Below are 26,493 nucleotides of genomic sequence, written 5' to 3'. Positions count from 1 at the left end.
TTTACAAGAAATCAGGACACAATACTTCAAAACCAAAAGAATGAAAAATTAGAAAATGTGTAACATCTCACTGAAAAAACAACTGGTATGGAAAACAGATTTAGAAAAGATAATTTAAAAATTATTGGGATACCTGAAAGTCATGATCAGGAAAAGACCCTGGACATCATTTTCAAAAAATTACTACAGGAAAATTGCCCTGATATCTTAGAAGCAGAAGGCAAAACAGAAATTGAGAGAATCTACTGATCTCCCCGAGAAAGAGATCCCAAAAAACAACCACCAGGAATATTATAGCCAAGTTCCAGAACTCCCAAGTCAAAGAGAAAATATTACAAGCAGCCAGAAGGGCACAATTCAAACATCGTGGAGCTGCAGTCAGGATCACACAGGACTTAGCAGCAACTATATTAAAAGCTTGTAGGGCTTGGAATATAATATTCCAGAAGGTAAAAGAGCTCAGAATACAACCAAGAATCAACTACCCAGCAAAATTTAATATCCTCTTCCATGGAAAAAGATGGACTTTCAATGAACCAGGGGAATTTCAAATGTTCCTTTTGGAATGGCCAGAGCTGAACAGAAGGTTTGATCTTCAAATACAGGACTCAGGTGAAGCATAGAGGTTGGAGGAGAGGGGGAAAATATGAGGGACTTAATGATGATGAACTGCATGTATTCCTGTATAGAAAAAATGATACCAATAATACTCATGTGAACCTTCTCATTTAATAGAGCAGGTAGAAGGAGCTTTCGTAGATGAAGCACATGAGAGAGTTGAATTTGAAGATATAATGTGGTGTAAAAATGGAGTCAGTAGATAAAAGGGAAATATAATGGGAGAAAGAAAAAGGAGAGGAGGAATAGGATATTCCATAGAAAATTTTTATTACAATGAGCTACTGCAATGATATGGAAGAGGGGGAGGCAAGGGGGAATGAGGGAATCTTCGCTCTCATCAGAGGTGGCTAGGAGAGGAAACAGCATATATCCTCAATGGAGTATAGGCATCTGGAGTAAGGAGAGAGAGGGGGGATAGGGGGAAGGGGGGGATGTGAGTGATGGAGGAGAGGATGGACCATGGGGGTAGTGGTCAGATATAATGCATTTTCTTTTTTACTTCTTGCAAGGGGCTGGGATTGGAAGGCCTGTCTGGGACCATAGGGCCAGGTGGATGCTGGGCCTAAGGGGTGGTGTGGGGGCTCAGGGCTTCTTGGCCCCAGGACCAGGGATCTGTCTGCTGCGCCACTCAGCAACCCTACAGCAGAGTCAGAGTGAAAGGAGAGAGAAAATATAGTACATGGTAATAGAGAAGTATGAATGGAGGGAGTTGCGATCAACAATGGCAACAGTGGAAAAATATGGAAGTAACTTTTGTGATGGACTTATCATAAAGAATGTGCTCCACCCATGACAGAGCCGGAGGTGTTAGAACACAGACTGAAGCACATTTTTTATTATTATTGGGGGTTTTTTGGGGGGTGCAGGGCAAATGGGGCTGCACAGCTGGGTTATTGTTGGGTGTCTGAGGCCGGATTTGGACCTGGGTGCTCCTGGCTCAAGGGCCAGTGCCCATGTCCGCCACCTGGCTGCCCCTACTATTATTATTTTATATTATTTTGGGTCTTTTTTTTTTTTGGTTTTTGCAGGGCAATGGGGTTGGGGTGGCTTGCATGGGGTCACACAGCTGGTTGTATGGGGCTGGATTTGGGCTTGGGTACTCCTGGCTCCAGGGCCGGTGCTCCGTCCACTGAACCACCTGGTCATACCTACAATTATTATAACTATTTTTTAATTTTAATTTTAATTTAATTTTAATTTAATTTAATTTTAATTTATTTTATTGCTCATGCGGGTCTATACTTTTGGGGGGAGGGGGTTTTATGTTTACTCTTAAACAAGAATATTTTAGTAATGTATATAAAATTATTTGTACAAAATAAGAATAAATGGGAAAAATAAAAAAAAATTTTATCCAGTATGTCTGTACAACAGTGAGATAGTGGCCCAATACTTGCCCTGAAGAGTGCCAGATAAGTATCAAGTGGGGTGAGTGAGCATACATTGCTAAGGAACCTCAAAGAACAGAAATAATGAATAACTGAGAATTGTAGGATAGAAAGAGAAAACGGGCTGGACATATGATGAGCTTGGGCCGACAGGTACATGACCAGAGGGTCAAGGGTCATGACCCTAGGGATGTCAAGGGAAATCAAGGGAGACCTTTGGCACTTTGGGCTTTCTGCTCACTTAAGAAGACCCTTGGGAATGCTTTTCAGCAAGGTTTTCCAGCTTGTGACAGTGAAAAGAGAAATACCAGGGATGGTCCAAACATCCCCCTACCCTGCATGTACAGGTGAAGCTGAAAATGGCTGAAGGGGTAGGAGAACTACCTTCAAGCCAACTGCTAACAGCTTATTTCTCTCTAGTTCCAAGAGGGATTTTACAGAAAGCCAGTCCTTGGGGCATCCTTTCCCTTCCCAACCTGGTGCTTAGTGTATGGCGATAAGGGTAGGGAAGGAAGTCCCCCTTGTCAGGACAAGGAATTATTGTCTCTTGTCTCAATCATGCCCTGGGGAGAAACACCCCAACCTTATGCCAGTTTAGGGGTATTATCTCTAGCTTTAGGCCCTAGGACTAAAGCCTTAGCTCTTTTCTTTCTCACAAGCCTCTTCTCTCCCCCCCCCCAACTATCTCTGAAGGGAGTGGGCTGAGTCATGGGGGGGAAGAGAAGGGGGGAATTGGGAGAGAAAAGGTAGGGGTGGTGGCAGCTAGGGAGGACTTCTTCATGTTTTATTAGGGATTTGATGGCAGTGGAGGTCAGGAAGCTCAGCCATGTTCACAGTGACAGAAATTAACCCAAGCCAAGTGGGAAAACAGGAGGGGAAATGATTTTAATATAAACAAAACAAAACAGAACAACTCTCCTCCCAAACATAACTCCAGAGACAAGGGGGGTAGGGGTCAGGGGTCAGGACAGCACCATCCAAAGAGCGAGGAGGCCCCCAGAAGGGCAGTGGAGACCTTGGGACAGATGCGGGGGGGGGGGGCAGATTCAACCATCTCCTGGCTTCCATCCATCTCCACCAACAGTTTTCTGGCCCCTCTCCAGGGTGGGAGTTAGGAGACAACGTGTAGCCAGAGGAGAATGGAGGCTTGGTAGCAAGAGATGATACAGCTAATGGGAGAATGGGGCAGGTCCAGCACCACTACAACACGGTGCCCCCAGTTTTCAAGATGGGGCAGAAAGTCAGGGTCTTGTTCTGAGCCAAGAGAAAGGATAAGGTGGGGCCTCTAAATTGAGACCAGTCATCTCATCCTTCCAATGAGAGATTAAGGGTAGAAGTTAGGGTAAACTTTAGTTTCTTCTTCTCCACTTATTTCTCCTAGGGATGTGCTTCAAACTGGGTCCCAAGGCGGAGCAACCTCTTTTCCTGGTCCACAGAAAACAGGGAGGTTCTGAGTCCAATCTATCGTCTCCATCTCTGGTTGGGGTGGTGAGCAAAGAGTATTTCCAGCACTGGTCCCCCATCTCAGCCTTGGCTCCCACAAGAAGATAGGGAATCATATAAGGAATCACTGAGGGATTCTGATGTTTCCAGTCCAGGAGGGCCCCCCCCAGAGGCACGTCCATCCTCTCCCATATCTGAAGTGCTGGGTGTACGACTGCCGCTAAAAGCTGGGCCAGAGGACGCTGGAGGCGGGTGGCCTCCCTCTAAACACTGCTTCCTCTCAACTGGGGGGACCTAGTGGACGGAAGGCACAGGTCAGGGTGGGAGGAGGTTTCCCTCGGCCATGTCCCAAGCATTGGAGAGAAATGGTGGGGCAGGGGGTCTTCCCAGGAATCAACTCAGCAGCTGTCCTGTAGATGTGGGATGGTATCCTGGGTAGAAAGTCTCTTAGGGGTTCCAAACTTTACATTATGTTCTTAGTTAAGTAATTTGTAAGTGAGAACAGAGTAATTCTAAGGACTTATAAGTGTCCCCTGATTGAGGCATCACAGGCATACTCCTCCCAGCAGACTAAGGGAAAACAGTTTTGGAACTGGCAAGCAATGGGTAGAGGCTCAGACCTATATCTAAAGAAATTTACCAATTATTTTATGAAGACTATTTTATATCCACAGTCCTCACGAAGAAGAAAAGGGAATTCCTAGGCTCTCTTCCATTTCAGGACCTCTACTACCTGCTCCACTTCCCTCCCTGTCCCTGCCCATTCCAGTCCCTAGTTCTTTCATCTTAGAAATTCTTACCAGAGGGGTCCTGGGAAGCCCTTCCAGTTGATGGGGTGGACAAAGGAAGGGGTCAGAAGAATTGCCACCTGCTCGTGTGTTAGGAAAAGTCCAGTTTTTGGAGAGCTGGATTGGTGGTGGCCGTCCAGGATGCCCACTGGAATCTATCTCAGGAACAGATGAGAGGGGTTCTTATCAGTAGGCATAAAATTCCAAGGCTTCTTACTATATCCCAAATCCAGAAAAACATCCTGTGCCCAAGGGGCCTGGAGAGTCCTATTTCTCCCTTATCATGACTCTGGAAATGACATGGACTCTTCATTTCTCCTTGATAACTCAGTCTCTTACATCCCCCACATACACATACACCCCTCCCTACACACAACTTTAGGGAGTACTCAAGCAGAGGAGTTTTTAGATGAATAACAGGAAATGGCTAGTTATGCCAGGCTCCTCCCTCATCTGCCTACCCCCCCTTCTCCTGGGGTACCCACCATCTGTACAGGTCTTGTGCCCATGATGCCTAGGAGTGGGAGAAAGAAGGGCATGAAAAGCAGGCACGCTTGGGTGCCGTCCGCCCACCAGCAGCTCTTCCATAGCGGGCACCTCTCGGTCCAACGTCCTGGCTCGTCGGGGAACCTTGGTGAGGGGGTTTGGTCGGGCCAAATGCTCTGCAGGGGGTGGGTCTAGTCGGGAAGGCTTTGGCTTGGGAGGGTTTTTGCAGGGGGCTCCGCTGATGCTGTGGTCTGGTGGTGGGAAGGTACCAATGCCACTGTCCAGAGTTCGGGTTAGGGAGCCACAGGCTGAGAATTGAAGAAAAAGCAGAGGAATGAATCAGATTTCTAGCTAATGACTTCTGAAGAGACCTTTCCTGAATCCCTCAGTTGTTGGTGCCATCATCCCTGTCTCATCCCCTTATACTTTTTCCCCCATCGGACCATAGACTTTGAACTCAGGAGACCTTCAAGTCCTTGTAGTCTTTAGAGAACACAATCACAGTACATATACATACCAGTCATATAAATACCAGCTGACAGCTCAACACCCTCATTTTAAAATGAAGCAACAAAGGCCCAGCGATGTTATCCTTCTAGTTACTTATCTGAAAACATGCCCTTCTCCCCTGAGTAGAATGTAGGTTTCTCAAATGCAAAGACTATCTTGATTTTTTTATTTCCAACCCCAGCACCTGGAATTATACTGGCACATGGTGAGCTGGTGTTTAATAAATGGGCCCTGTTTCATAATCACTTATTCAGTGGTCCCTCTAGGAGTCTCTTTTGGTAGGGACTTAGTCATGAAGGAAAGTTGAGAGGTAAAGGAGTTTAGCCTAGTGATGGAGGAAGACAATGGTGGGCTAACCTGGGACAAAGGAGTGGAGTGTAGAGAGGAAAGAAGTTTAGAGGCCTAACCCCCAAAACCCATGTCACCCTACTGACCTGTGAAATTCGGGGTGGGGATGGGCTCAGCAAGGGCGTCCTCGGTGGGGGCCGCTTCTCTCTGGGTCACTTCATTGCTCTTCTGTGCATTTAGAGGAAGTGCTCAGGGCCTGTGGGGCTCCCTCTCCTCCCCAGTCCCTCGGGGCTAACCCTCAGAGGGCCCCAGGATGCTTCAGCAAGATTCAGAGCCGGTGGAGCAGCCACTGGCAGGTTATTTCTATTGGACTTAGGAAGCTTGAATGGTGTGACTCGAAGGGAAGGAGTAATGGAGGGCAAGTCTAGGACCTTGGAACTCCTGAAAGAGGGTCCCAGTTACCCTTCCCCTTTTCCCCTGGCTCACCTTCCCAGATGATTTGTTGGCACTTTGGCCAACGAGGCCATTTCGGGGGCTCCGGAGGGGCTGGGGACCCTTGGCTTCAGGAACAGATGCCTGGAAATCTACAAATTCTGGCTTGGGCTCTTGCCAGTTGTCAGGGGGCAGGTCCTTCCCATCTACCCTAGGTGGGGGTTAAAAAGGATCATCACAAAAGTTATGTATCTGGGAGAGTGGGTGTGTATGTGTGTGTGGGGGGGGGGTGGGAGTGGGTGCCAGAGGACAAATACCTGGCTCTCTAGTCTTCTAGGGAAAATAACCCCATCACTACCACCCTAGAGATTTTTTATCTGTCTCATGGGGAGGGGGGGATGGTCGATGCTTTGAGGGAAAGCCCAAGGAGAACTACCACTGAGGAGATACCTAGGGCAAATGGCTCAGGAGAGGATGTAGGTAGGGGAGAGAGAGTGAGAGAGACAGAGAAAGAAAAAGAGAAAAAGACAGAGAGAGAGAGAGAGACAGAGAGAGAGAGAGACAGAGAGACTCAGAATGCACACTAACTCGGGCTGGGAAAGGCCTCACAAGCAGACTCTCAGTAAATCCATCTTTTTGCCCTCCACCCACCACCAGATACTGTGTTTTTTCTCCTTTGGGGACAGTGCAAGAGAACATGAGCTGGGAAAGGGTAAGGAAGTCAGGGAGAATTCTGCTATGACAGCTTGGGGTGCAGGTGTTGGGCTTCCTGCCTGAGGAGGGTCTCCTACTCCCTTTTTGGCTCCACGTACCGGTTGAGCAGCTGCTGCATGAAGGTGTCGGCACCCTGGTACATGATGGTGAGCTGGCTCTGGGCCTGGCCCAGCACCACCTCGCCACCTCCACTGCCCCGTGCAGGACCTCCCGATCGCCCTCGGCCCTGCCTGCTGAGGTAGGCCTTCTCTTCTTCCAGGGCTTTCCGCAGGTCCTCTGCCTTGGCCATGAGCTTAGAGATGTTGAGACTCTCTGTCTCTAGCTTCCGGGCCTCCTGCTTGCCCCCTTTGCTCAGGGGGGTGCCCCCAAGACTCTCCTTGTTCTTTCCGGGATCTGCCCGGCGGCTCAGGGCAGGCAGCTTGCTCTTCTTTAGTCCAAACCAGCTTACAATACTGCTTGAGTTGCGGTGCTTGGCCTCCACGCCTGGTGTCCGATCCTGGCCTTGCAGCCGGAGCACATTTTCCTCAATGCCCTTCATGACCTTCTCCTCTATGGCTGAATGGAGGGCTGGTCCCTCAGGACCTTGGCCTTGGCTCCCTGAGCCTACTACTTTGGATATTGGCTGGGAGGGGGCACCACAGTCTGCCCAAGAGGGACCTTTGCCCTTCTCAGGTTTTACTAGGTCCTTGGGCACTTGGGGAGATGTGCCCCGGGGTACCACCTTGGTGGGTGACTTTGAGGGCAGCTTGGTGGGGCTGCCATGGGGGCTTTTGTTGGGCTTGCCCGGGCTGGGTACTGTGGTAGGCAGCTTGACTGGGGTCCGTGGCGTTTGGGGGCACAGTGCTCCCGCCAGGCGGTTTTTTGCCAGCTCCACTTTGGTGAGGCAGCCACGAGGTGAGACAGGATCCAGGTCAAGGCGAGCACCCATAGAGTGGGAAGAATAGCAGCGGGGACCTGGTTCCCCAGGAGAGCCGTGGTCCTGTTGCTTCAGGCTGCTGGTACCCAAGGGCATTGCCCCTCGGGGGGGCCCCTTTGCCTCAGTGGGCTCGGGGGGTCTGAAGGAGCTGGAGGCTGTATCTGCAGCCCCTTCTCTTAGTCTCCCTGGCAGCCGGGCCCTCTCCAGTCCTGGCTTTCCAGGGTTTCCATTCTTGTCGGAGCCCAGGATTCCCTCAGAGCCTGTCTTCAGTTTGCTCAGTGCAGTCAGTCTCTCTCGCAGAGGGGTGAAGCCTGGCTCCCCAAGCCGTCTCCCAGCCCCATTGCTCGGCTTTCTAGAGGAGCCACCTGTGCCCTTCCAGCCAGCCTGTGGAGACTCTGGTCCTGCCTTCTCACCACCCTTCTCCTGGACACCACCATAGGGGCAGAGCTGAGGTGTTCCAGGGCTAGGGGGAGCCCTAGGAACCTGGTCCAGTGTCTCTGGGGCCAGCTGTGGGAAACTGGATGACTGGTGGGAGGTAAGGGGTGGCTCTGGAGACGATCCCCCAAAGGAGCCAGTTGAAAGGTCCAGGACATCTTCATATCGGGATTGGGTTGGACAAGTTGGGGGCTCAGGTGAAAGGACAGAGGAAGAGGCTGCATGTGTGGGTCTAAGCTGGATGGAGTCCACAATGATGGTAGGTGGGGAGCTGGTAGACTGGCGCTGGGCAACTCTCTCAGGGGACAGTTCTCCCCCAAGTCCCCGATGAGTAAGCATGGGGGAAGGACTGCCATCTGGACCACCATTCCAGCAAGGGATCCGGGAACTTCGGGGCAGCTGGGGACTGAGATGGGAAGTACCAGGGCTAGGGGCCTTCTCTGGGGTCAGAGACAACTTCAAGAAATTGAGACTTTTGGGTGGGGAGAAGGTGAGTTCCTGGGTCTCAATGGGGGAAGAGGGGCTAATTTGGAGCTCGCTTTTCACCTGAGATGAGGAAAGGGGGTACCTGGGCCAGGGGCCTGGAGAGGTGTCTCCCCCATCCACAAACACACTGAGGAAGGGAAGGGCCCCACTGCCCTCTGAGGTAGTGCTTAAGCCTGGCTTGAGGGGTTCAGATCCTCCCCCACCCCATGGTGCCTTGGGGAAGCCTTTGGATCTTAGAGACTGGGGAAGCCCTTCATTGGGCAAAGGTGGCTGGCCTGGGCCAGGACCATAGGTAGGGGGTGTGTCTCCACTGTTGGGCCCTCCAGCTCCTGAAAGGAAGGCCTGGAGGTAAGATTCAGTGTCTTCCAGCAGCTGGCCCAGGTTCAGTTGCTTCCGGGCCAAGGCATTGAGTAGGGCAGCTGGTGTCAATGCCTCCCCCGGCTCCCCAGTCTCATCTGAGGAGGAGCTGCTGCTGCTACCTGGTCCGCTATGGAGGCCAGGTTGCGGTGCTGGGGACCTCTGGGATTCTTGGCCCATGCTCCAAAGCCTCCCCAGCTTCTCTTCACCCCTTGGGCTCCCCAGTACAGGCTCCCACCGAAGTAGTCCCCCCAGTCCACTAGGGCCCAGGAGTAGGCAGGATGCCCAGGGTGTAGACTCTGGCAGGGGTGGGGTACATACTTCCCCATTGACTGGTTCTGGGGAACCCAGCCTCTCACCTGGGCTCCATTTTTCACCTGCTTTGCCCTTCAAGGAACAATCAGGGTGGATTTTGGGTTCCCCTTGGGGACACTGCCCTGCCACCCTCCAGGAGGCTGGGGTGGGGTGCAGTAACAGAGGATCAGTTTCTTCCAGGCTCCTCAACACCTCCAGTATCTGAGCCTTTTTCTTCAGAAATGGGGAAAGGGCATCCATGGGGGGGCCCAAGCTGCCCAAGGCCTGCTGTTGTTGTTGTTGCTGCTGCTGCTGCTGCTGCTGCTGCTGCTCACAACCTACCTAAAGGAAATAGAGATTAAAGACTTCAGGATGGGCTCCTTGCCCATTCTTAGGGTCATTACTAAATCAAGGACCCCAGCAACACAAATGAACCCAAGTGACTGGGAGTGCATTGCTCCTAATTACTTCCTTTCTCTTATTTTGGCAAGTGGACTAAGATGAGAAAGAGACTTCTAGGTTAGGGACAGACTCAACTTCCTTCTCCCATAATTTCAGGCTTGGGGGGGTCTTCCAACAGACTGTGTTGTACTTGCCTACCCTCTCTTTTCCTAAGTGGGCCCTCATTCTCAAGCACATCAGAAATCAGAAATGGTAGAGAATAGAAGGAAGCTTAGATTTTAGCAATCCTGGGTCAGGCCTCCCCTCCTTGAGGTGATGGAAGTGTCAGGACTCAGAGAGAGGAAGATACTTCTCAGAGGGCCACCAACACAGATGAAAAACATGAACTGTTAGCAGCAAAGCATGTGCTCCCTTCAACTGCTGCTAGGGCAGGTGAGCAGGCCTTTGCCTAGGTTTGTAACCAGTGGAAGTCATCTGCAAAGCAGAGGCCCCTGGGCTTTGAAAGCACGCAGCAAGGAAAACCCAGGGGCTTCTCAGGGGACAGAACAGGCAGGTGGCCTGGCCCCTGCAGAGCTCTTTCTCAGGTTGACCCTTCTCCCTACTACCTCTTTTTGTCCGGGACAGGACCCCATTGGTAGGAAGGCTGCTGGTCCCTCTTCTGTATTCAGGAGTGTGGTGGTCAGTGGCTCTGACATCGACTGTAATGGATGTAAAGGGAGCTGAAAAGGAGGAGGGAGAGTCAACAGGAATCCCTTGCAGAAAGTTCTGGGCCTACCCCATTCCAAATATATGAAAATGTTCACCCTCCCAACCTGCAACAAGAAACAATAAGGGCTTTTCTCTTCTTAAACTCTGATGTGCCCTTCAGATACTGGGTAGGAGGCATGGCTCTCATCCCCAAGACCTGGTCCCATGTAACCTTGGCACTAGTGGCTCCTTTTCTCTGAGTAGTGCTAAGCAGTAGGAAGCCCATTCGATCCCTAACAGAATTAACCATGATTTCTGAATCATCAAGGTGAGATCCCAAAGTCCCCAGAGGCCAGTGGTAAAATGGGCATGCTGTTCAACAAGGAGCCTTGGAATGAAAGGAAGGGGCCAACCCAGGGCAGGGGGCTACCTCTGGGTGGTAGTGTTGGGTGTTGAAGCCAGTAAGCCCAGGTTCTCATCCCTTCCTAGATGAAGCCTAATCCGTCTTGCACAAACTGCTTAACCAGTGTGGGCCTCAGTTTCCCTACTTAGAAACATGAGACATAGAATCACAAAATTTCAAGAGTTGGAAAATGACCTTACAATCACCTGGTCCAACACCTCTCTAAATCATGAATCTTGCCTCCAACATCATGGAAAAATATACATTCAGTCCTTGCTAAACACACTTAAGGATATGAAGGCTCAGTAGTCCCCAAAGAAGCTGATTCCATTTTGTCAAATCTCTAATTATTAGGAAATATTCTTTAAGTTGATTCAAAATCCCCTTCCCTTAAATTACTGATCCTAGTTCTGCTCTCTGGAGTCAAATAGATCCATATCCCTCCTCCTATGTGAAGATCATTCAACTTAATTCCATTTTAAGTATCAGAAGTTTAACAATTCCCCCATATCACACATTTTCTCTTCTCCAGGCTACATATACTCATACAGCATATATACATGTATGCTTTCAATTGGTCCTTACACAGCAGTTTCCAGAGAACTGACCAACCCGCCCACCTTCTTTTAGACATGCTACATCCAGCTTGTCTCTTCTAAAATGTGGGGCCCAGAGCTGAAGCTAGTGCTTCAGATGCAGCCTGACTCCATTTTAGACCCCTTGTTCACTCATATTCCATTCTGAACTTTCATCCCTAAAATCATCAAATCTACTTCACAAGAATTACTTCTTAGTCATTTTCCCATAAAGTTAGAAGAGATCTGGTTAAGGAGTTCAACTCCCTACTTTTACTGGCCCAAGGTCACTCAGTTAATAAGTATCAGAGGTGGGATTTGAGCCTGGTTTTCCTAATTCCAAAACCACTATTCTACTGCACCACAATATTACAGCCTATCAAGATCATTTTAGAGCTTGATTCTAGTCTATATTCTACTTTTCCTAGCTTTATGTAATCTGTCCAATGCTCTAAGCATGATATGTATACATTTATCCAAAATACTGATGAAAAAGAAGGATCTGAAACCCATTAACCAAAACTATTAAAGTCTATTGATCAATCTATTCCAAGAAGGGCATGGTACTTTAGTACCAAATTAGGAGTCTGAAGACCTGGGTTCCCATGCCAGCTCTGCCACTTGGACAAGCACTTTGATCTCCTGGATGTCCATTTCTTCATTTATAAAATCAAAGCATTAGACTAAAAGAGCTTGGTACTTTCTAATGCTAGGAGTTTGTAGTTCAGAATTCAGATTATAGACATCAGAGAAATATTTAAAGCAAAAGTGAGAAGGAATTTGTTAAAGAACTTTAGAAACTGGCTAAAAGGAGGGAGGGGGTCAAGGGTTGAGAAATTCAATCAATTCTCAAGATTTAGCAAGTCATGGCAAAATTTAGTTCTGGATCATTCTTAGCCACTAGGTGGCACAGTGGTTAAAGTGCTGGACTCAGGAAGACCTGAGTTCAAAGCCAAATCTGATACTAATTGTGTGACTCTGAGCAAGTCACTTAACATCAGCTTCTTAAACTGTAAAATGAGGATCATAATAGCACATATCTCCCAGAGTTATGAGGAGGAAATGAGATAATATTTGTGAAAAGCTTAGTTTATTACTGGCACATAGTAGATACTCTCTAAATGATTATTTCCTTCTCTTCCTTCAAGTTCAGAGGATCTGCACTATGAGACTCGCCAAGAGATGATCAATTCTTTGGCCATGGCAACCCATAAAAGAAATAAAAATTCAGAATGGTATTTCATCCTATGAGGCCCCTTCCACTTCTGCAGGGTCAGAATAATGGAAAAGGGGGCAGGGGACTCTAATACTTACAGTTTTTTGGGCTTCCTAAAAAATTAACTTATCTGTTTTTTTTTGTTTTTTTTTTAGTTTTTGCAAGGCAGTGGGGTTAAGTGGCTTGCCCAAGGCCACACAGCTAGGCAATTATTAAGTGTCTGAGGCTGCATTAGAACTCAGGTCCTCCTGACTCCAGGGCTGGTGCTCTATCCACTGCGCCACCTAGCCGCCCCACCTGTTAGTATTCTACTGCAATCAATCATTCAACCTAATATTGAGTGCCTACTCTGTCCTAAGTAATGGAGATATAAAAAGAGGCTGCCTTCACAAGTCTACAATCTAATTTGTAAGATTATTTTGTCCAGTTCAAAATAAATGGACACACTGATGGATTATATCAATTATATTGCTATAAAGGAAACCAAAGACAAAAGAAAGCTGCAGTTAAATTGAAGGATGCCTCACAGATCCTCCTTTAAGGTTCAAATAAAGAAGAGGGAGGTGGTTTTATACAATATTCAGAAGATAAAAGAGATATTAAATATTTCAACAGATGCTTTGTTACCTCTTTTCACAAATGTGGAATTGCAGAAATGAATGAAAAACACTTATTTAACACTTACAATGAGCTTATACTGTGGGTACAAATGGAAAAATAAGATAGTCCCTATTACCCAAAAGTTTACATTCTAGTGGGGGAGACAACTATATAGGAAAGGCTTTTATTCTCTTAAAAAAAAATGGGGCGGAGCCAAGATGGCGACAAGAAAGGGTCCAGTCTTAGGCACTCTGATAAAACTTGAAACTAAGGACTTTATACGTAAACTTTCGAGAGACAGAACCCACAAAGGGACCCAGCGAGGCAGTTCTCCTACTCAAGGTAACCTGGAAAAGAGCAGAAAGGCTCTGCTCCCCGGGGTCAGAGGGGTGGCCCACCAGAGCAAAAGAACTTCAGCCTCACGGAGGCAGCCCCAGGGCGCTGGGAGCCATGGCTCACAGCAGCGGGGGAGTCTCCTGAGCTACACCCCAGGGAGTACCGGGCACAAAGTGGGGGAACAGCGGAGGACCTCTGCCAGAGCGAGCACTAGCATGAGCAGTGGAGCCCAGCCCTCAGGGCACACAGCTAGCAGCCCAGATACTGAAACAGAAGCAGGTGGAGCCAGTAAGCAGGAGCCCCCAGGGCATGAGCCCATTGAGCTGAGGGAGGGGAGTGAAGAGAGACTGCAGAGCTCTGTCCTCTGCCCCTGGAACAGGACTCTGGGGCTCTGACCACATTCAGATCCTGATAGCAGTCTATGCCCCCCCCCACCTTGGCCCCATGGCAGAGGGGGGCGCTTATGGTCATTCACAGACCAGGAGGGAGGACAAAGCCTCACACACTGAGACCCTTGTGGGAATGTCACAAAAGTTCAGGAAGCACCTCAAAACCAGGCCCAGGCTGGGGAAATGAGCAAGCAGAGAAATAAGAGGAATACCATTGAGAAATATTTTGCATATGAGCCCAAGAAGGATCAAAACACTCAGTCTGAAGATGAGGAAGCACAAGCTCCTGCATCTAAAGACTACAAGAAAAACAGAAATTGGGCTCAGGCTATAACAGAGCTCAAAAAAGACTTTGAAAACCAAATGAGGGAGTTGGAAGAAAAACTGGGAAAAGAAAGGAGAAAGATGCAGGAAAAACATGAAAATGAAGTCAGCAGCTTAGTCAAGGAAATCTAAAAAAATGCTGAAGAAAATAGCATGCTAAAAAACAGTTTAGGTCAAATGGATAAAACAGTTCAAAAAGTTATGGAGGAAAAGAATGCCTTAAAAAGCAAAACTGGCCAGATAGAAAAAGAGATAAGAAAACTCTCTGAGGAGAACAAATCCTTCAGACAAAGAATAGAATTCAGGGAGACTGATGAATTTAACAGAAATCAGGAATCAATACTTCAAAACCAAAAAAATGAAAAATTAGAAGAAAATGTGAAATATCTCATTGAAAAAACAACTGATATGGAAAACAGAATTAGGAAAGATAATTTAAAAATTATTGAATACCTGAAAGTCATGTTCAGGAAAAGAGCCTTGACATCATTTTCAAAGAATTACTACAGGGAAATTGCCCTGATATTTTAGAAGCAGAGGGTAAAATAGAAATGGAGAGAATCCACCGATCCCCCCCACCCCCGAGAAAGAGATCCCAAAAAACCAACCCCTAGGAATATTATAGCCAAGTTCCAGAACTCCCAAGTCAAAGAGAAAATATTACAAGCAGTCAGAAGGACACAGTTCAAATATCATGGAGCTGCAGTCAGGATCACATAGGATTTAGCAGCAACTACATTGGAAGCTCGAAGGGCTTGGAATATAATATATCAGAAGGCAAAAGAGCTTAGAATGCAGCCAAGAATGAACTACCCAGCAAGGCTGAATGTCCTCTTCCAGGGAAAAAGATGGACTTTCAATGAACCAGGGGAATTTCAAATGTTCCTTTTGGAATGGCCAGAGCTGAACAGAAGGTTTGATCTTCAGATACAGGACTCAGGTGAAGCATGGAGATTGGAGGAGAGGGGAGAAATATGAGTGACTTAATGAGGATGAACTGCATTATAGAAAAATGATTCTGATAATATTCATATGAACCATCTCAGTTAATAGAGCAGGTAGAGGGAGCTTTTATAGTTGAAGCACAGGAGAAAGCTGAATTCGAAGATAAAATATGGTGTAAAAATGGAGTCAATAGAAAAAAAGGGAAATGTAATGGGAGAAAGAAAAAGGAGAGGGGGGAATAGGCCAAGATATTTCATATAATAAGTTTTTTTTTCTTTATTACAATGAGCTATTACAATGATATGGAAGGGGGGAGGCAAGGGGGAATGAGGGAACCTTTGCTCTCATCAGAGGTGGCTAGGAAACGAAACAGCAAATATACTCAATGGGGTATAGACATCTGGAGTAAGAAGGAGGGGGGGAGCAGGGGGAAGGGGTAGGGATGTGAATAAAGGAGGAGAGGATGGACCATGGGGGGAGAGTGGTCAGATATAACACATTTTCTTTTTTACTTCTTGCAAGGGGCTGGGATTGGAAGGCCTGTCCAGGACCATAGGGCCAGGTGGATTCTGGGCCTAAGGGGTGGTATGGGAGCTCAGGGCTTCTTGGCCCCAGGACCAGGGATCTGTCTGCTGTGCCACTCAGCAACCCTACAGCAGAGTCAGAGTGAAAGGAGAGAGAAAATATAGTACATGGTAGTGGAGAAATAAGAAAGGAGGGAGTTGCAGGCAGCAATGGCAAAGTTAGAAAAATATGGAAGCAACTTTTGCGATGGATTTACCATAAAGAATGCGATCCACCCATGACAGAGTTGTTGGTGTTGGAACAAAGACTGAAGCACATTTATTATTATTATTATTTGGGAGAGGGTACAGGGGAAATGGGGCTGGGTGGCCTGCTGGGGGCCGCATAGTAGGGTGATCTTTGGGTGTCTGAGGCCGGATTTGGACCCGGGTGCTCCTGGCTCAAGGGCCAATGCTCTGTCTACCACCCAGCCACCCCTACTATGATTACTATTTTATTTTATTTTGGGTCTTTTTTTTCTTCCTTTTGGTTTTTGCAGGGCAGTGGGGATCAGGTGGCTTGCATGTCACACGGCTAGGTGACTGTTGGTTGGGTCTACGGGGCTGGATGTGGGCTCGGGTGCTCGTGGTTCCAGGGCTGGTGCTTCGTCCATTGAGCCACCTGGCCATACCTACAATTATTACTATTATTTTTTTAAATTTTAATTTTTTTTTCTCTCCCCTTTACTTTATCGCTCAAGCAAGTCTATACAAGTATATATTCATGGGGGCGGGGTATTTTGTTTACTCTTAAACAAGAATATTTTATTAATGTAAAAAAATATTTGTACAAAATGAGAATTAAAAAATAAAATAAAATAAAATATTAAAAAAAAAACATTAGGGGAAGGCTACGTGGCGCGGTGAATAGAGTACTGGCCTTGGAGTCAGGAGTACCTGAGTTCTAAAGTGGCCTCAGACACTTAATAATTATCTAGCCATGTGGCCTTAGGCAAGCTACTTAACCCCATTGCCTTAGAAAATCTAAAAAAACAAAACAAAACCATATTAGAATAATAAAAAATAACAATTTCACTAGTCCAGAGGACTTAGCCAAACTTCTAGAGAAACAATACCTCCTTGCAGAAAATCCTTCCCCCCCTTTTTTTTAGGTTTTTGCAAGGCAAACGGGGTTAAGTGGCTTGCCCAAGGCCACACGGCTAGGTAATTATTAAGTGTCTGAGACCATATTTGAACCCAGGTCTCCTGACTCCAGGGCGGGTGCTCTATCCACTCAACCACCTAGCTGCCCCCTTTCCTCCCTTTTAATCACTGAGAGGAAACCAGGTCAAAGTTTAAGAGGACGCTTTAAGCTTCCAGAAAATGAATTAGATGGCTACTAGATTTACAGCAGAGTAATTTATTTATCTTCACCCTCAACTGGCCTGAACAGTTTAAGAAAATGATTGTTCAGGATGCACATTTTAAATTACTATTGTTTTCTGCTTAATTAGTTAAAGTCTGTTACCTAAACTCTGAACCCTTACTTAATTCTGACTGGGGAGTTTTGTCTTTGTTTCTAAATATCATATAATGTATGAAGATCTTTGGAGGGAGGGGAGATTTTTAATTAACAGGAAGATAACTATTATTTTGATATTAGACCATAAGCAACAATGCTTGTACATTTGAAATAGTATGACTTCTGTTTTCTGCACAATGTTTGAGATAAACCTTTGTAAAACGATTACCCTGTTAAACTGTGTAACTTATGCACCAATGTCTGCTGCAAAGGAGAAATGAAGTAGAAAAATTTTGCAGGATAAGGCCTTCCAAATTAAATAAACATTTTAATATTTAGTGACTTCAGTGTGAAGATGAGAATAGGTGAAGACCATGAAAAATATGGTTCAGACCTAAGAAATGAAAAAAGTCAAAAGTTATAGGCATATGCAACATAGATACCTTCTTAAAGATAAGAGATAGGGGCTGTTGGATACCTAAATATACTGAATAACATCCCTCAGGGTAAAAAAATTATTAAAGTTTAATGGACAAGAAATGGTGCTATGGAAATTATCCCTGAATCGGTGAGGTATGCGTACAGATGGAACAGAGATTCATTAAAAGCAAAGGTCAAAACTAATATAAAAGTAGACAAAAAAATATAAAAGAGAACACATGGCTTGTAACTATGACAATTTAGATTCAGTCTACTTAAAAGCTATAGATCTGTAATTAGAGAACTTGATTCTATTAGCTATGTAAACATGGCGAATTCCCTTAAGTTTTCTGAGTCACAGTTTTCTCATTCAAAAAACCAGGGGAAAAGACTATATGGTCTGTAAGGTTCCTTCAACATCTTTATACATTTATAATCTATCTAACTAAACTACTGATGCTAATGAGAGGCAACAGGGAGAAAGACAAATTTACAGACAGCTTGGAAATAGATTCCATTAAGTGAAATCAGCTCTTGATTTCAGAAGGATGGTTACTAGGAGAAAGATTACACACAAGAGAGAAATATTTTTAAAAATCCACCAAAATTATCCTAACAAATTAGTCTCTCTATCAATGACAGTGATTAGACTCTTAACATCACAGCCCAGAATGTGATGTTAAGGAGTAAGTAGAAATAGCACCAAAGAAACAAAAATAGAAAGAGTTGGGGGTTAATTTAGCGTGACCTTGGGAAAATCTGAGAATGTTAAGGCATCCATTGACAAAGATAAAGTTATTTAAAAGAGGGATCATATCAAGTTTTTGGGAAAAAAGTCACAGCTGTGATTACTATCCTAAAAGGGAATCAAGAAAAATCACTAACTGTTGACTCCTAGTCCTACTTTACCATCAGTGTTTAGAAGAATAGCTTACATGCAAATTGAGGACATGAGAAAGGAACAGGTAAACTTGCAAAAGATGTTGTTCATCAGGTCACATGATTACTGTTATATAATTAGCTTACTGTTTATTGATTATTAAAAAAGATTTGATTTGGTAGAGTGAACAAGGTTCTCCTCCAACAAGATGTCTCTCATGCAGGTGTTAAAGTCACATAGAACTTAGCCTGCCCTTTGATAATGCAACAATTAGTAAGTAAAAAAATATCACACAGGGCAGAGAATGGATACAGGCTCACCAAAGGTGTTATCACTGTCATAGAAGTCCAGCTCAGACTCCAAATGGAATTTCCTATATAGTTGGCCAAGTTCTCCAGAAGCGACTGTTTATATCTGACTTGTTTATTTCATTGAGTTCTGGAATACTGTAGATAACATCTCCTAAATGAGAACTTTAATCTCAAAAGGTTGGTCTAACTCTCCAATATAAGGAAAAAATAAAAAAAATGCAAGAATAATGCTCATTTTTCAGATGGTTATAGCCTGCTATCAGTGGACAACTCAAGCTGGTCCCTTGGTATCTTTGGACAGACATTGTAGACAATAAACTAGACCCATAACCAAAACAATAGCAGATAGGCTGGATTGTCTTAGGCAATTTCAGTTCTTCCTGAAATAGACCACTTCTTTTACTATCATTATGCTTCCAATGATACTGTAAGACTGAAAATCATGTAATACCAATCACTAAGAAATTATAGTCACTTAAAAGGCAACAGACATGGGTCAGCTGATTATCAATGAAAAATTATAAAAGAGAAAGGGTAAAAAGATATTATTAAAAAACCCAACACTGATTAGAAATTGAAAAAATAAAATGAGAATGAAAGATAACTGATGGATGGTTCATATGTTCTACTTGTACCTATGTAATGTCAACAGCTCTAAAGGGAGGCTTATCCATAGTATATCTAGAGGAAGATGTGATTGAGAGCTACAAATTGTGGAGAAGTTTTGATCTGCAATCCTAGGAGGGTTATTCACTTTAGTGAGATCATACCTTCATCAAAGTACTACCTTTTTATAATTACCTATCCTTCAATGTCCAGGAACCTCCTCACCCCCCCCCACTCAACTCAGAGTACAAGTCAGGAGGGAATGTTGGCTAAAAAGAAGAGGGTATATGGTACTTTGGTCCCAGGTGAGTCATTATTTTCTATATGTATCTATTTGCATTCTAAATGAAAGTAAAAATGATATTTTTTCAATATTCTGTTCACTTTTCACTAGCAAACAGGAAAGGCTGACTATAATAATAAAGACATAGTGGAGATTAGAATATTTTGAGTTAGGAGAGAGTAACTTATAATTCTACTCAATTAGCACAGTACAGAACATGCCATAGAGATCCTTAATCTCCCAAAGGGATCTGTGATCTCCTGTTTGAATACCCTCTCTTGCCTATGTTTTCTCCTCTACCTGTTTCTCCATCAAGGGTGCCAGCAGATATGGCTTCCCAGGGGCAGCTTGGGGGCACTATGGAGCCTGAGCTCAAATGCCAGTTTAGATACTTCTTAGTATGATCTTGGGCAAGTCACTTCATCTGTCTGCCTCAGTTTCCTTACCTATAAAATGAGGATAACACACTACTTCCCAGGCTGTTGTGAGGATCAAATGTTCATTATCATTTTTTATGATGATTATTACTCCTTTCTTTCATCAGATGACCTTTCTCTTCCTACATTTGTTTCCTGAATATTCTTACTCCTATTCTTTGATGTTCTTTATCAAGCTCCCAGGAGCCTCTTTGTCATTAGCTTTAACTCTTTAGGGGCAGTTTTAACCCACTGGTTAGAATCACCACTAGTAGAATGATTGTATTAGAAGGTAAGCTCAGGGTACTTAGAAAGCTTTGCAATTTCCTGAAGGCAAATCAACCCTATCTTTTGTGTCCCCCCCCCCCCCCCCAGCCTATACCTATACCTATACCCAGTCAAATTGTCTATTCCAGATCTAGAGGATGCAGATCTACCTAAAAGCCTGTCATGTTCTGGGCAACTGAAATTCACTCTCCAACAAGTAGTCAAGAGTCTGGTCAAACTGAGGTGGTACAGGTTTCTTCCAAGAGGTTCCCAGAGTCCTGGACTTGACGCAACTAGCAGTTTAATGTTCAAGTCAAAGCCTCTGAGGGACCTGCCCCCTACTGGGGATCCCTCTCCAACTTAGGGCTCTGTTCTGTATCTAATCTACCCAGCAGTGAACACCTTCATACAACGACCAATGTCTGTGACATGAACATACTTTTTCAATGCATTGGCACTTCCCAAATCAAATGTTTTTTTCTAATAAAACAACAGACATTTTGGATCTTGTATTCTTTACAACTTTTATTCAACTGTGAAATGGTCTACATATGGGCCATTTCTGAGTAACACTTGCTCCCTGAACTCATCAAGGTTATTCTCAATCTGTGTACAGATAAGACTCAAAGATTTTGGAAAGATGGGAAAATAAGTTGTAGTTGTTGATATTCTCTCGGTTGTGTTTTTTGGGTATTACAGAATTAGAATGAGAGTTCAAAGGGAAATCAATAACCATCAAATCTAACCACAGAGAAGGAGTCCCCACTCTAACAACCTGACCAGTAGTTGTTCAAACTCTGAAGAGCCTCAAAGGAGGGACACCTGCCAGCTCTTAGGACAGCTCATTTCACTTCTGAATACCTCTAATGATAAAAAGTGAAGTAACAAGGTACCAAGTTTTTCTCTCTGTCTTTGACTTTGATCTCTTCTTCAAACACTTCATAAATAAACTCCTCATCACACTCACCATGGCATTTCTTTTCCTTTATATGTACTTGGCTGTGATCCAGTTGCTTTTCCTGTCTTTGTTCTCTTTGGTTCTATTTCTATTTCCCCCAAAGCAAAGCTGGGACATGGTATTAGTGGTAACTCCATTTGCCCTTGATGGTGAAAATAAGTTTCTATCCAAAATAACTTTTTAAAAGATAATTTCCATTGTTCTTGTTTGTGGAACTCCTTTGATTTTGATATTTAAAAGTCTGAGGAATGACTTTATTGGTTGTAATTATCATCCCCATTTTACAGCTAAGGAAACTGAGGCAGGCAGAGGATAAGTGTCCAGAGTCACAAAGATAATACATATCTGAGGCAGGACTGGTGTTAGGACAGAACTTTTTTTTTTTTTAGGTTTTTGCAAGGCAAATGGGGTTAAGTGACTTGCCCAAGGCCACACGGCTAGGTAATTATTCAGTGTCTGAGACCAAATTTGAACCCAGGCACTCCTGACTCCAGGGCTGGTGCTTTATCCACTGGACCACCTAGCCACCCCTGCCAGCACTCTTTTTACTGAACCACTTGTTGATGTAACCTGACTTCTGTTATCTATTTTCCATTTTTAATTACTTGGTTAAATAGTTCAGGTTTCAATTGTTTCAATTATGTGCCAAATCTTTTTTTTTTTATTCTGATTTCTCCTCACTGTTTACTCTAACCTTTGCTATGACAAAGCAGACATAAACTGACTATATTCAGACAGCTGATTCAAAGATGACTCTACCTTGATAATTGGTATTTGCCAGTTTGTTTAAAAAGAATTTATTTCTGGAGAATACCATCTGTATCCAGAGAAAAAACTGTGGAGACCAAGGACTATTACCTTTAATTTAGAAAATTTAGAAAAAAGAAACAGATATCTTATTGTCTGATCTTGCTATGTCTTATACTTTATGTTTCTTCCTTAAGAATGATTTCTCAGGTGGCTGGGTGGCGCAGTGTATAGAGCACTCGCCTTGGAGTCAGGAGTACCTGAGTTCAAATCCGGCCTCAGACACTTAATAATTACCTAACCGTGTGGCCTTGAGCAAGCCACTTAACCCCATTGCCTTGAAAAATCTAAAAAAAAAAAAAAAAAAAAAAGAATATGATTTCTCTCTTATCACATTCAATTTGGATCAATGTATACCATGGAAACAATGAAATGACTGGCAGATTGCCTTCTGTGGGGGATGGGGAGGGATGAGGGATATAAGATTAGGGGAAAAATTGTAAAACTCAAAAAAAACAATTTATTTCATTTCTTTGGTAATGTTATTTGGTATTGGCAGCATCCAGGCTAATCAACCCTTTTCTGAAAGAACACTCATGATACATAGGCAGGAGATTTCGATGTCATTTACAAGTGTTGGGTCTCTTTTTTCCCAATCCATGATTTACAAATTATTTCCTGTCATCCTTAGTTTTTCCTACTTTTGCAATAAAATTGTGGAATATCAAAGTATATACTGAATTAATTTGAAATTAGAGGGCCCTATAGAGCTTTTTGTAGAATTTTTCTACCTTTTCAATCTCTGTAACCAATATTGATGCTTAAATTGTAATTATTTTCATATAATTTTCATTTTTCATATGATTTTAATAGGTCTTTTTGCAAACACTTATGAGCATAGCAATACCAAATGATTAAATATTTACCCATGAAATATAACTTGTAGTTTTTAAACAAAATAAAACCAATACCTCCAACTCTTTTTTCTGGTTCTCTAGGAGTACCTTAATCTCTTCCTTCTATTTGGCTGCAGCTTCCTTCTTTCTTCTATTTTGTTGTTAGAGTAAAAATAACAAGATCTATATTTCTTTACCTCCTTTTTGACATTATGCTACCATCACTGCAGAAGGGAAAGGGATCCCACAAAGGACCAAGGGCAATTTTATATTTTTCTTTCTTTCATGAGTTACCTTGGCAAAAGAATTCAATATCAAAATGGTGCTAAACCATTTCATGTTAAGCTAACATGGGAAAACACTCCTTTCCTGATTCCCCTGCTGACTAATTACATTTTGCCACTATGGCTCAGTGGTCACCTCCTTCTGAAACTTCCGACAGATCCTGGGGTTTCTTTACCCTGGAAAATCCATCAGCTGTTGTGATGGCCATACCAATACCCTTTTTCCCATCAGCAAGTTCTTCCAGAGGAGGGCCCCAATTTGGGGAGGGGCCCAGACTGCTCAAGGTACCAGCTCTGCTGCTGACTTTGACAACATGATCCCTTATGGGTGTCCTTCCCTCTTTCTCCTCCATTTTTACTTTCTGTGTGTTGCTCTTTCCCATTAGAATGTGAGTTCCTTGAAGGCAGAAGGAATCTCTTTTTTGCTTGTATTTGCATCCCCAATACTTAGCACAGTGTGTGCTGTAATGTGAGCACTTAGTAAAAGTTTATTGCCCTGCATCGCCTCAATCTGTTCCTGGATCTGCCATCAAGCTCCATCTAAAGAGATACAAATTTTAAATAAGACCTGGGGCCTTCTCTCCCTCTAGGTCCTCAGGTTCTTCATCTATGAAATAAGAGGGGATGGACTAGATTAGATCTAAGATCCTTTCCAGTTCTAACTAATCCTAAAAAACTCTAACAACCAAAAAAAAGGATCCTGTATCCTGATAGATCCTTGAGTCAAACTCTTCTCCCCTTCACGCTAAAATTCTAGAGAGTATCCCCATGAACTGATACAAAGTGAAATAAAAATCAGGAAAACAATACACACAGGCCATTTGCAAATGCTCATTTCCTCAATTTCCTTTTCTAGTCTGATTGTTATAACAAGTAGTTCTATGCCAAATTAAAGTGCTGATGATGGACTTGCTTGCTTTATCCCAATCTTAATGGAAAATACTCTAACATTTCTCTATTACAAACAATATTAGTTAATTACTTTAGGTATACACTTAACTACATTAAGAAAAATTATCTTATTCCTATTCTCTTTAGTGTTCTTAACATAAAAAAGTACAGTATTTTGTAAAAAGTCTTATTTGCACCTGTTGATATGAATGTGATTTCTATTGTTTTTGTTACTGAAATAATCTATCTTGTTTACAGTTTTCCTACTGCTGAACCAGCCTGCATTCCTGCTAAAAATCCAAACTGGTTTTACTGTTTAATCAAATAATTTATATATTGGGTTTGTTCTTTGAACTCCCTGGCATTCATTCAGTTTTGATTATTTTGTTGATCTTTCTATTTACACTATTGCAATCATTATGTATGATGTTATTCTGGTGCTACTTACTTCCTACAAATCTTCACAAAGTGACTCTGTAATTCATCATATTGTTTTTTACAGAACGATGATTGTCCACTTGTACTCTTTGTATCATGTACCACAACCATGAGCAAATCCATGTGCATCTTTGACTGACTTGTTTCCTCTCTCTCTCTCTCTCTCTCTCTCTGTGTGTGTGTGTGTGTGTGTGCATGTGTGTGTGTTTCTTTTTATCATTTACCTAGATATTTCAGTTACTTAACATAGATCCAAATTGCTTTCTAGAAGGCTTGGATTCCTTCAAAGTTCCCCCAGTACCCTAGAATGCCTAAATCTTCAGAACTCTAGGACTTGGGACATAGATTATACTTAATAAGAGGCTTGTTCAGCTGAATGGAGTATTTGATACATACCCAAATTCTCCCCGATTCTTGTCACATCAAGACTATGGGTCCCCCTCATTTCGCTTCCTTTTCAGATGCCATAAAGAGACCAGATCTCTGGCAGCAGCAAGACCTCTCTGAGGTAATTTTTTTGCCAGGCTCCATCCTCTTAACATAGGGAGAACGAGTACTTTCTCCCTACTGATCAGAAGCCAAGCCTTTCTAGATGAGGGTAGACCAGGCCAACGTGCTAAGGATCTCCCAGGCAGATTTCCCTAAGTCTTAGATTCTCTAATCTCCTGGGACTAGGTGACTTCTTCCAAACCCCCAACTCTGCCAATTCTTTGTTGACTCATAGACCCTGGGAATATGAATGGAGACAGTCCCCATCTCTGATGTTTGTGGAAAAGATGATCATTATGGGGGTGTGGGAGGACAAGAGATAGTCAACCTTACCTGTGGAAGAGAACCTGATGAAAGCTGTAACTTCTGCTGAAAGAGAGTGCTCAATGTCTGGTTCTGCCGTTCCAAGTCAAATACCCTCCTCTTCAATTTGATGCATTCTTCCCGTAAGTCCTTCCGAATCCAAGGCAGAGATTAAAGTGGGAGGGAAAAGAAGTAGGATTAGTGCAGAAGCACATTTTTTCTTCTTCAGAACTCAGAAAGGACTCCTAAATAAGCCCAAGGATTCCCTCTGACAAGGACAAGGGGCTTAGAAAAGGGGCAGGTTGCCCCCTCTGTACCCTCTCAGGGTACAGGTGTTCCAAATTTCCATCATTCAAAAATTAATCTAAATCTTTTAAAAAATATATATTTTCAGTAACAGCAACTCATGGGAGTAAGTATTAAGTCCCACAAAGCTTACTATATGTTGAAGGAAATTAAATTTGCTTCAGGAACTTTCCCTCCTCTTCTTTAAAGTTTTTGGATCCTTGGTTGATAACCCAAGGGTTCAATCTCAGCAAAATTATAAGACTTTTCTACTTCTATGGGATAGAGCAATTCAGGACAGAAAAAGAACCAAGGATTCTACTCAGTGATAAGCTCTAAATCACCAATTTTTAAAGTATTTTCCTGGACACTATACACTATACATTATACACAAGGATACACTCAGTATCCTTGTACTTAGACTGTCATCAAATGCCAGTTGGGACCCCATGTTTAAATGCAAGAGAAAAAATGAGATGGGTCTAAACAGAGGGATACAGCAAAGATTAATTCAGAGAAATCTAGAGTTGCAAGGTTTTTAATAATTATCTACTATAGCTCTACCAAGAACCAGAGCACTTAAGAATGAGAATGGATTGACTTAGGGAGCTAGGAAAAAGGCAGTCTATTCTATATCCCTGCAAAGCTATTATAGTATTACAGTAATATATAGTGGAAGGAGTGAAAGGACTCCGTCTAAGTGGGGTGAAATCATATAAATAGATTAGGAAGCTTCTGTGTCACTTAAGTTCCATAGGTGCTCAGGACAGACAAGGCTAGTTTAAGGGTGGCCAGCCTCTCCATGCATCTGCAACTCTTTAGATTTTGTTCATGAGGTTCCATGGCTAAGGAAATGATGTGGAGAAGAGGCAGAATCAGCCTCTAAGTCCAGGACCAAGACTCTCCTTACCTTCTGATTCAGAAGAGCCTGTACCACATGGTTGGCAACCTAGAAAACA

At 43.8% G+C, this 26,493-nt stretch overlaps 1 protein-coding gene across 8 annotated transcripts in view; it reads right to left on the bottom strand.

The window, feature by feature from the left end:
• Window positions 1–1,982: 1,982 nt before the first annotated feature.
• Window positions 1,983–26,493, bottom strand: part of NCKAP5L (NCK associated protein 5 like) — a 56,969-nt gene continuing 32,458 nt past the window's right edge. For 6 of the 8 annotated variants that reach the window (XM_074225957.1, XM_074225959.1, XM_074225955.1 and 3 more), the window contains 9 exons: window positions 26,445–26,483; window positions 25,280–25,399; window positions 10,166–10,279; window positions 6,769–9,500; window positions 6,011–6,167; window positions 5,671–5,752; window positions 4,726–5,034; window positions 4,253–4,395; window positions 1,983–3,746 (listed from right to left, as the gene is read on the bottom strand). In XM_074225957.1, coding sequence (XP_074082058.1) covers window positions 3,534–3,746; window positions 4,253–4,395; window positions 4,726–5,034; window positions 5,671–5,752; window positions 6,011–6,167; window positions 6,769–9,500; window positions 10,166–10,279; window positions 25,280–25,399; window positions 26,445–26,483 — 3,909 coding nt within the window. In that variant the 3' untranslated portion in view covers window positions 1,983–3,533. Of the gene's footprint in view, window positions 3,747–4,252; window positions 4,396–4,725; window positions 5,035–5,670; window positions 5,753–6,010; window positions 6,168–6,768; window positions 9,501–10,165; window positions 10,280–25,279; window positions 25,400–26,444; window positions 26,484–26,493 lie in introns of those variants that run through there. The other 2 variants (XM_074225961.1, XM_074225962.1) reach the window with 2 other exon arrangements.

This window comes from Macrotis lagotis, chromosome 2 (genome assembly GCF_037893015.1).
Source record: "Macrotis lagotis isolate mMagLag1 chromosome 2, bilby.v1.9.chrom.fasta, whole genome shotgun sequence".
NCBI lineage: Eukaryota > Metazoa > Chordata > Mammalia > Peramelemorphia > Peramelidae > Macrotis > Macrotis lagotis.
Note: the sequence above shows the minus strand (reverse complement) of the source record. Positions and strands in the feature narration are given on the sequence as shown.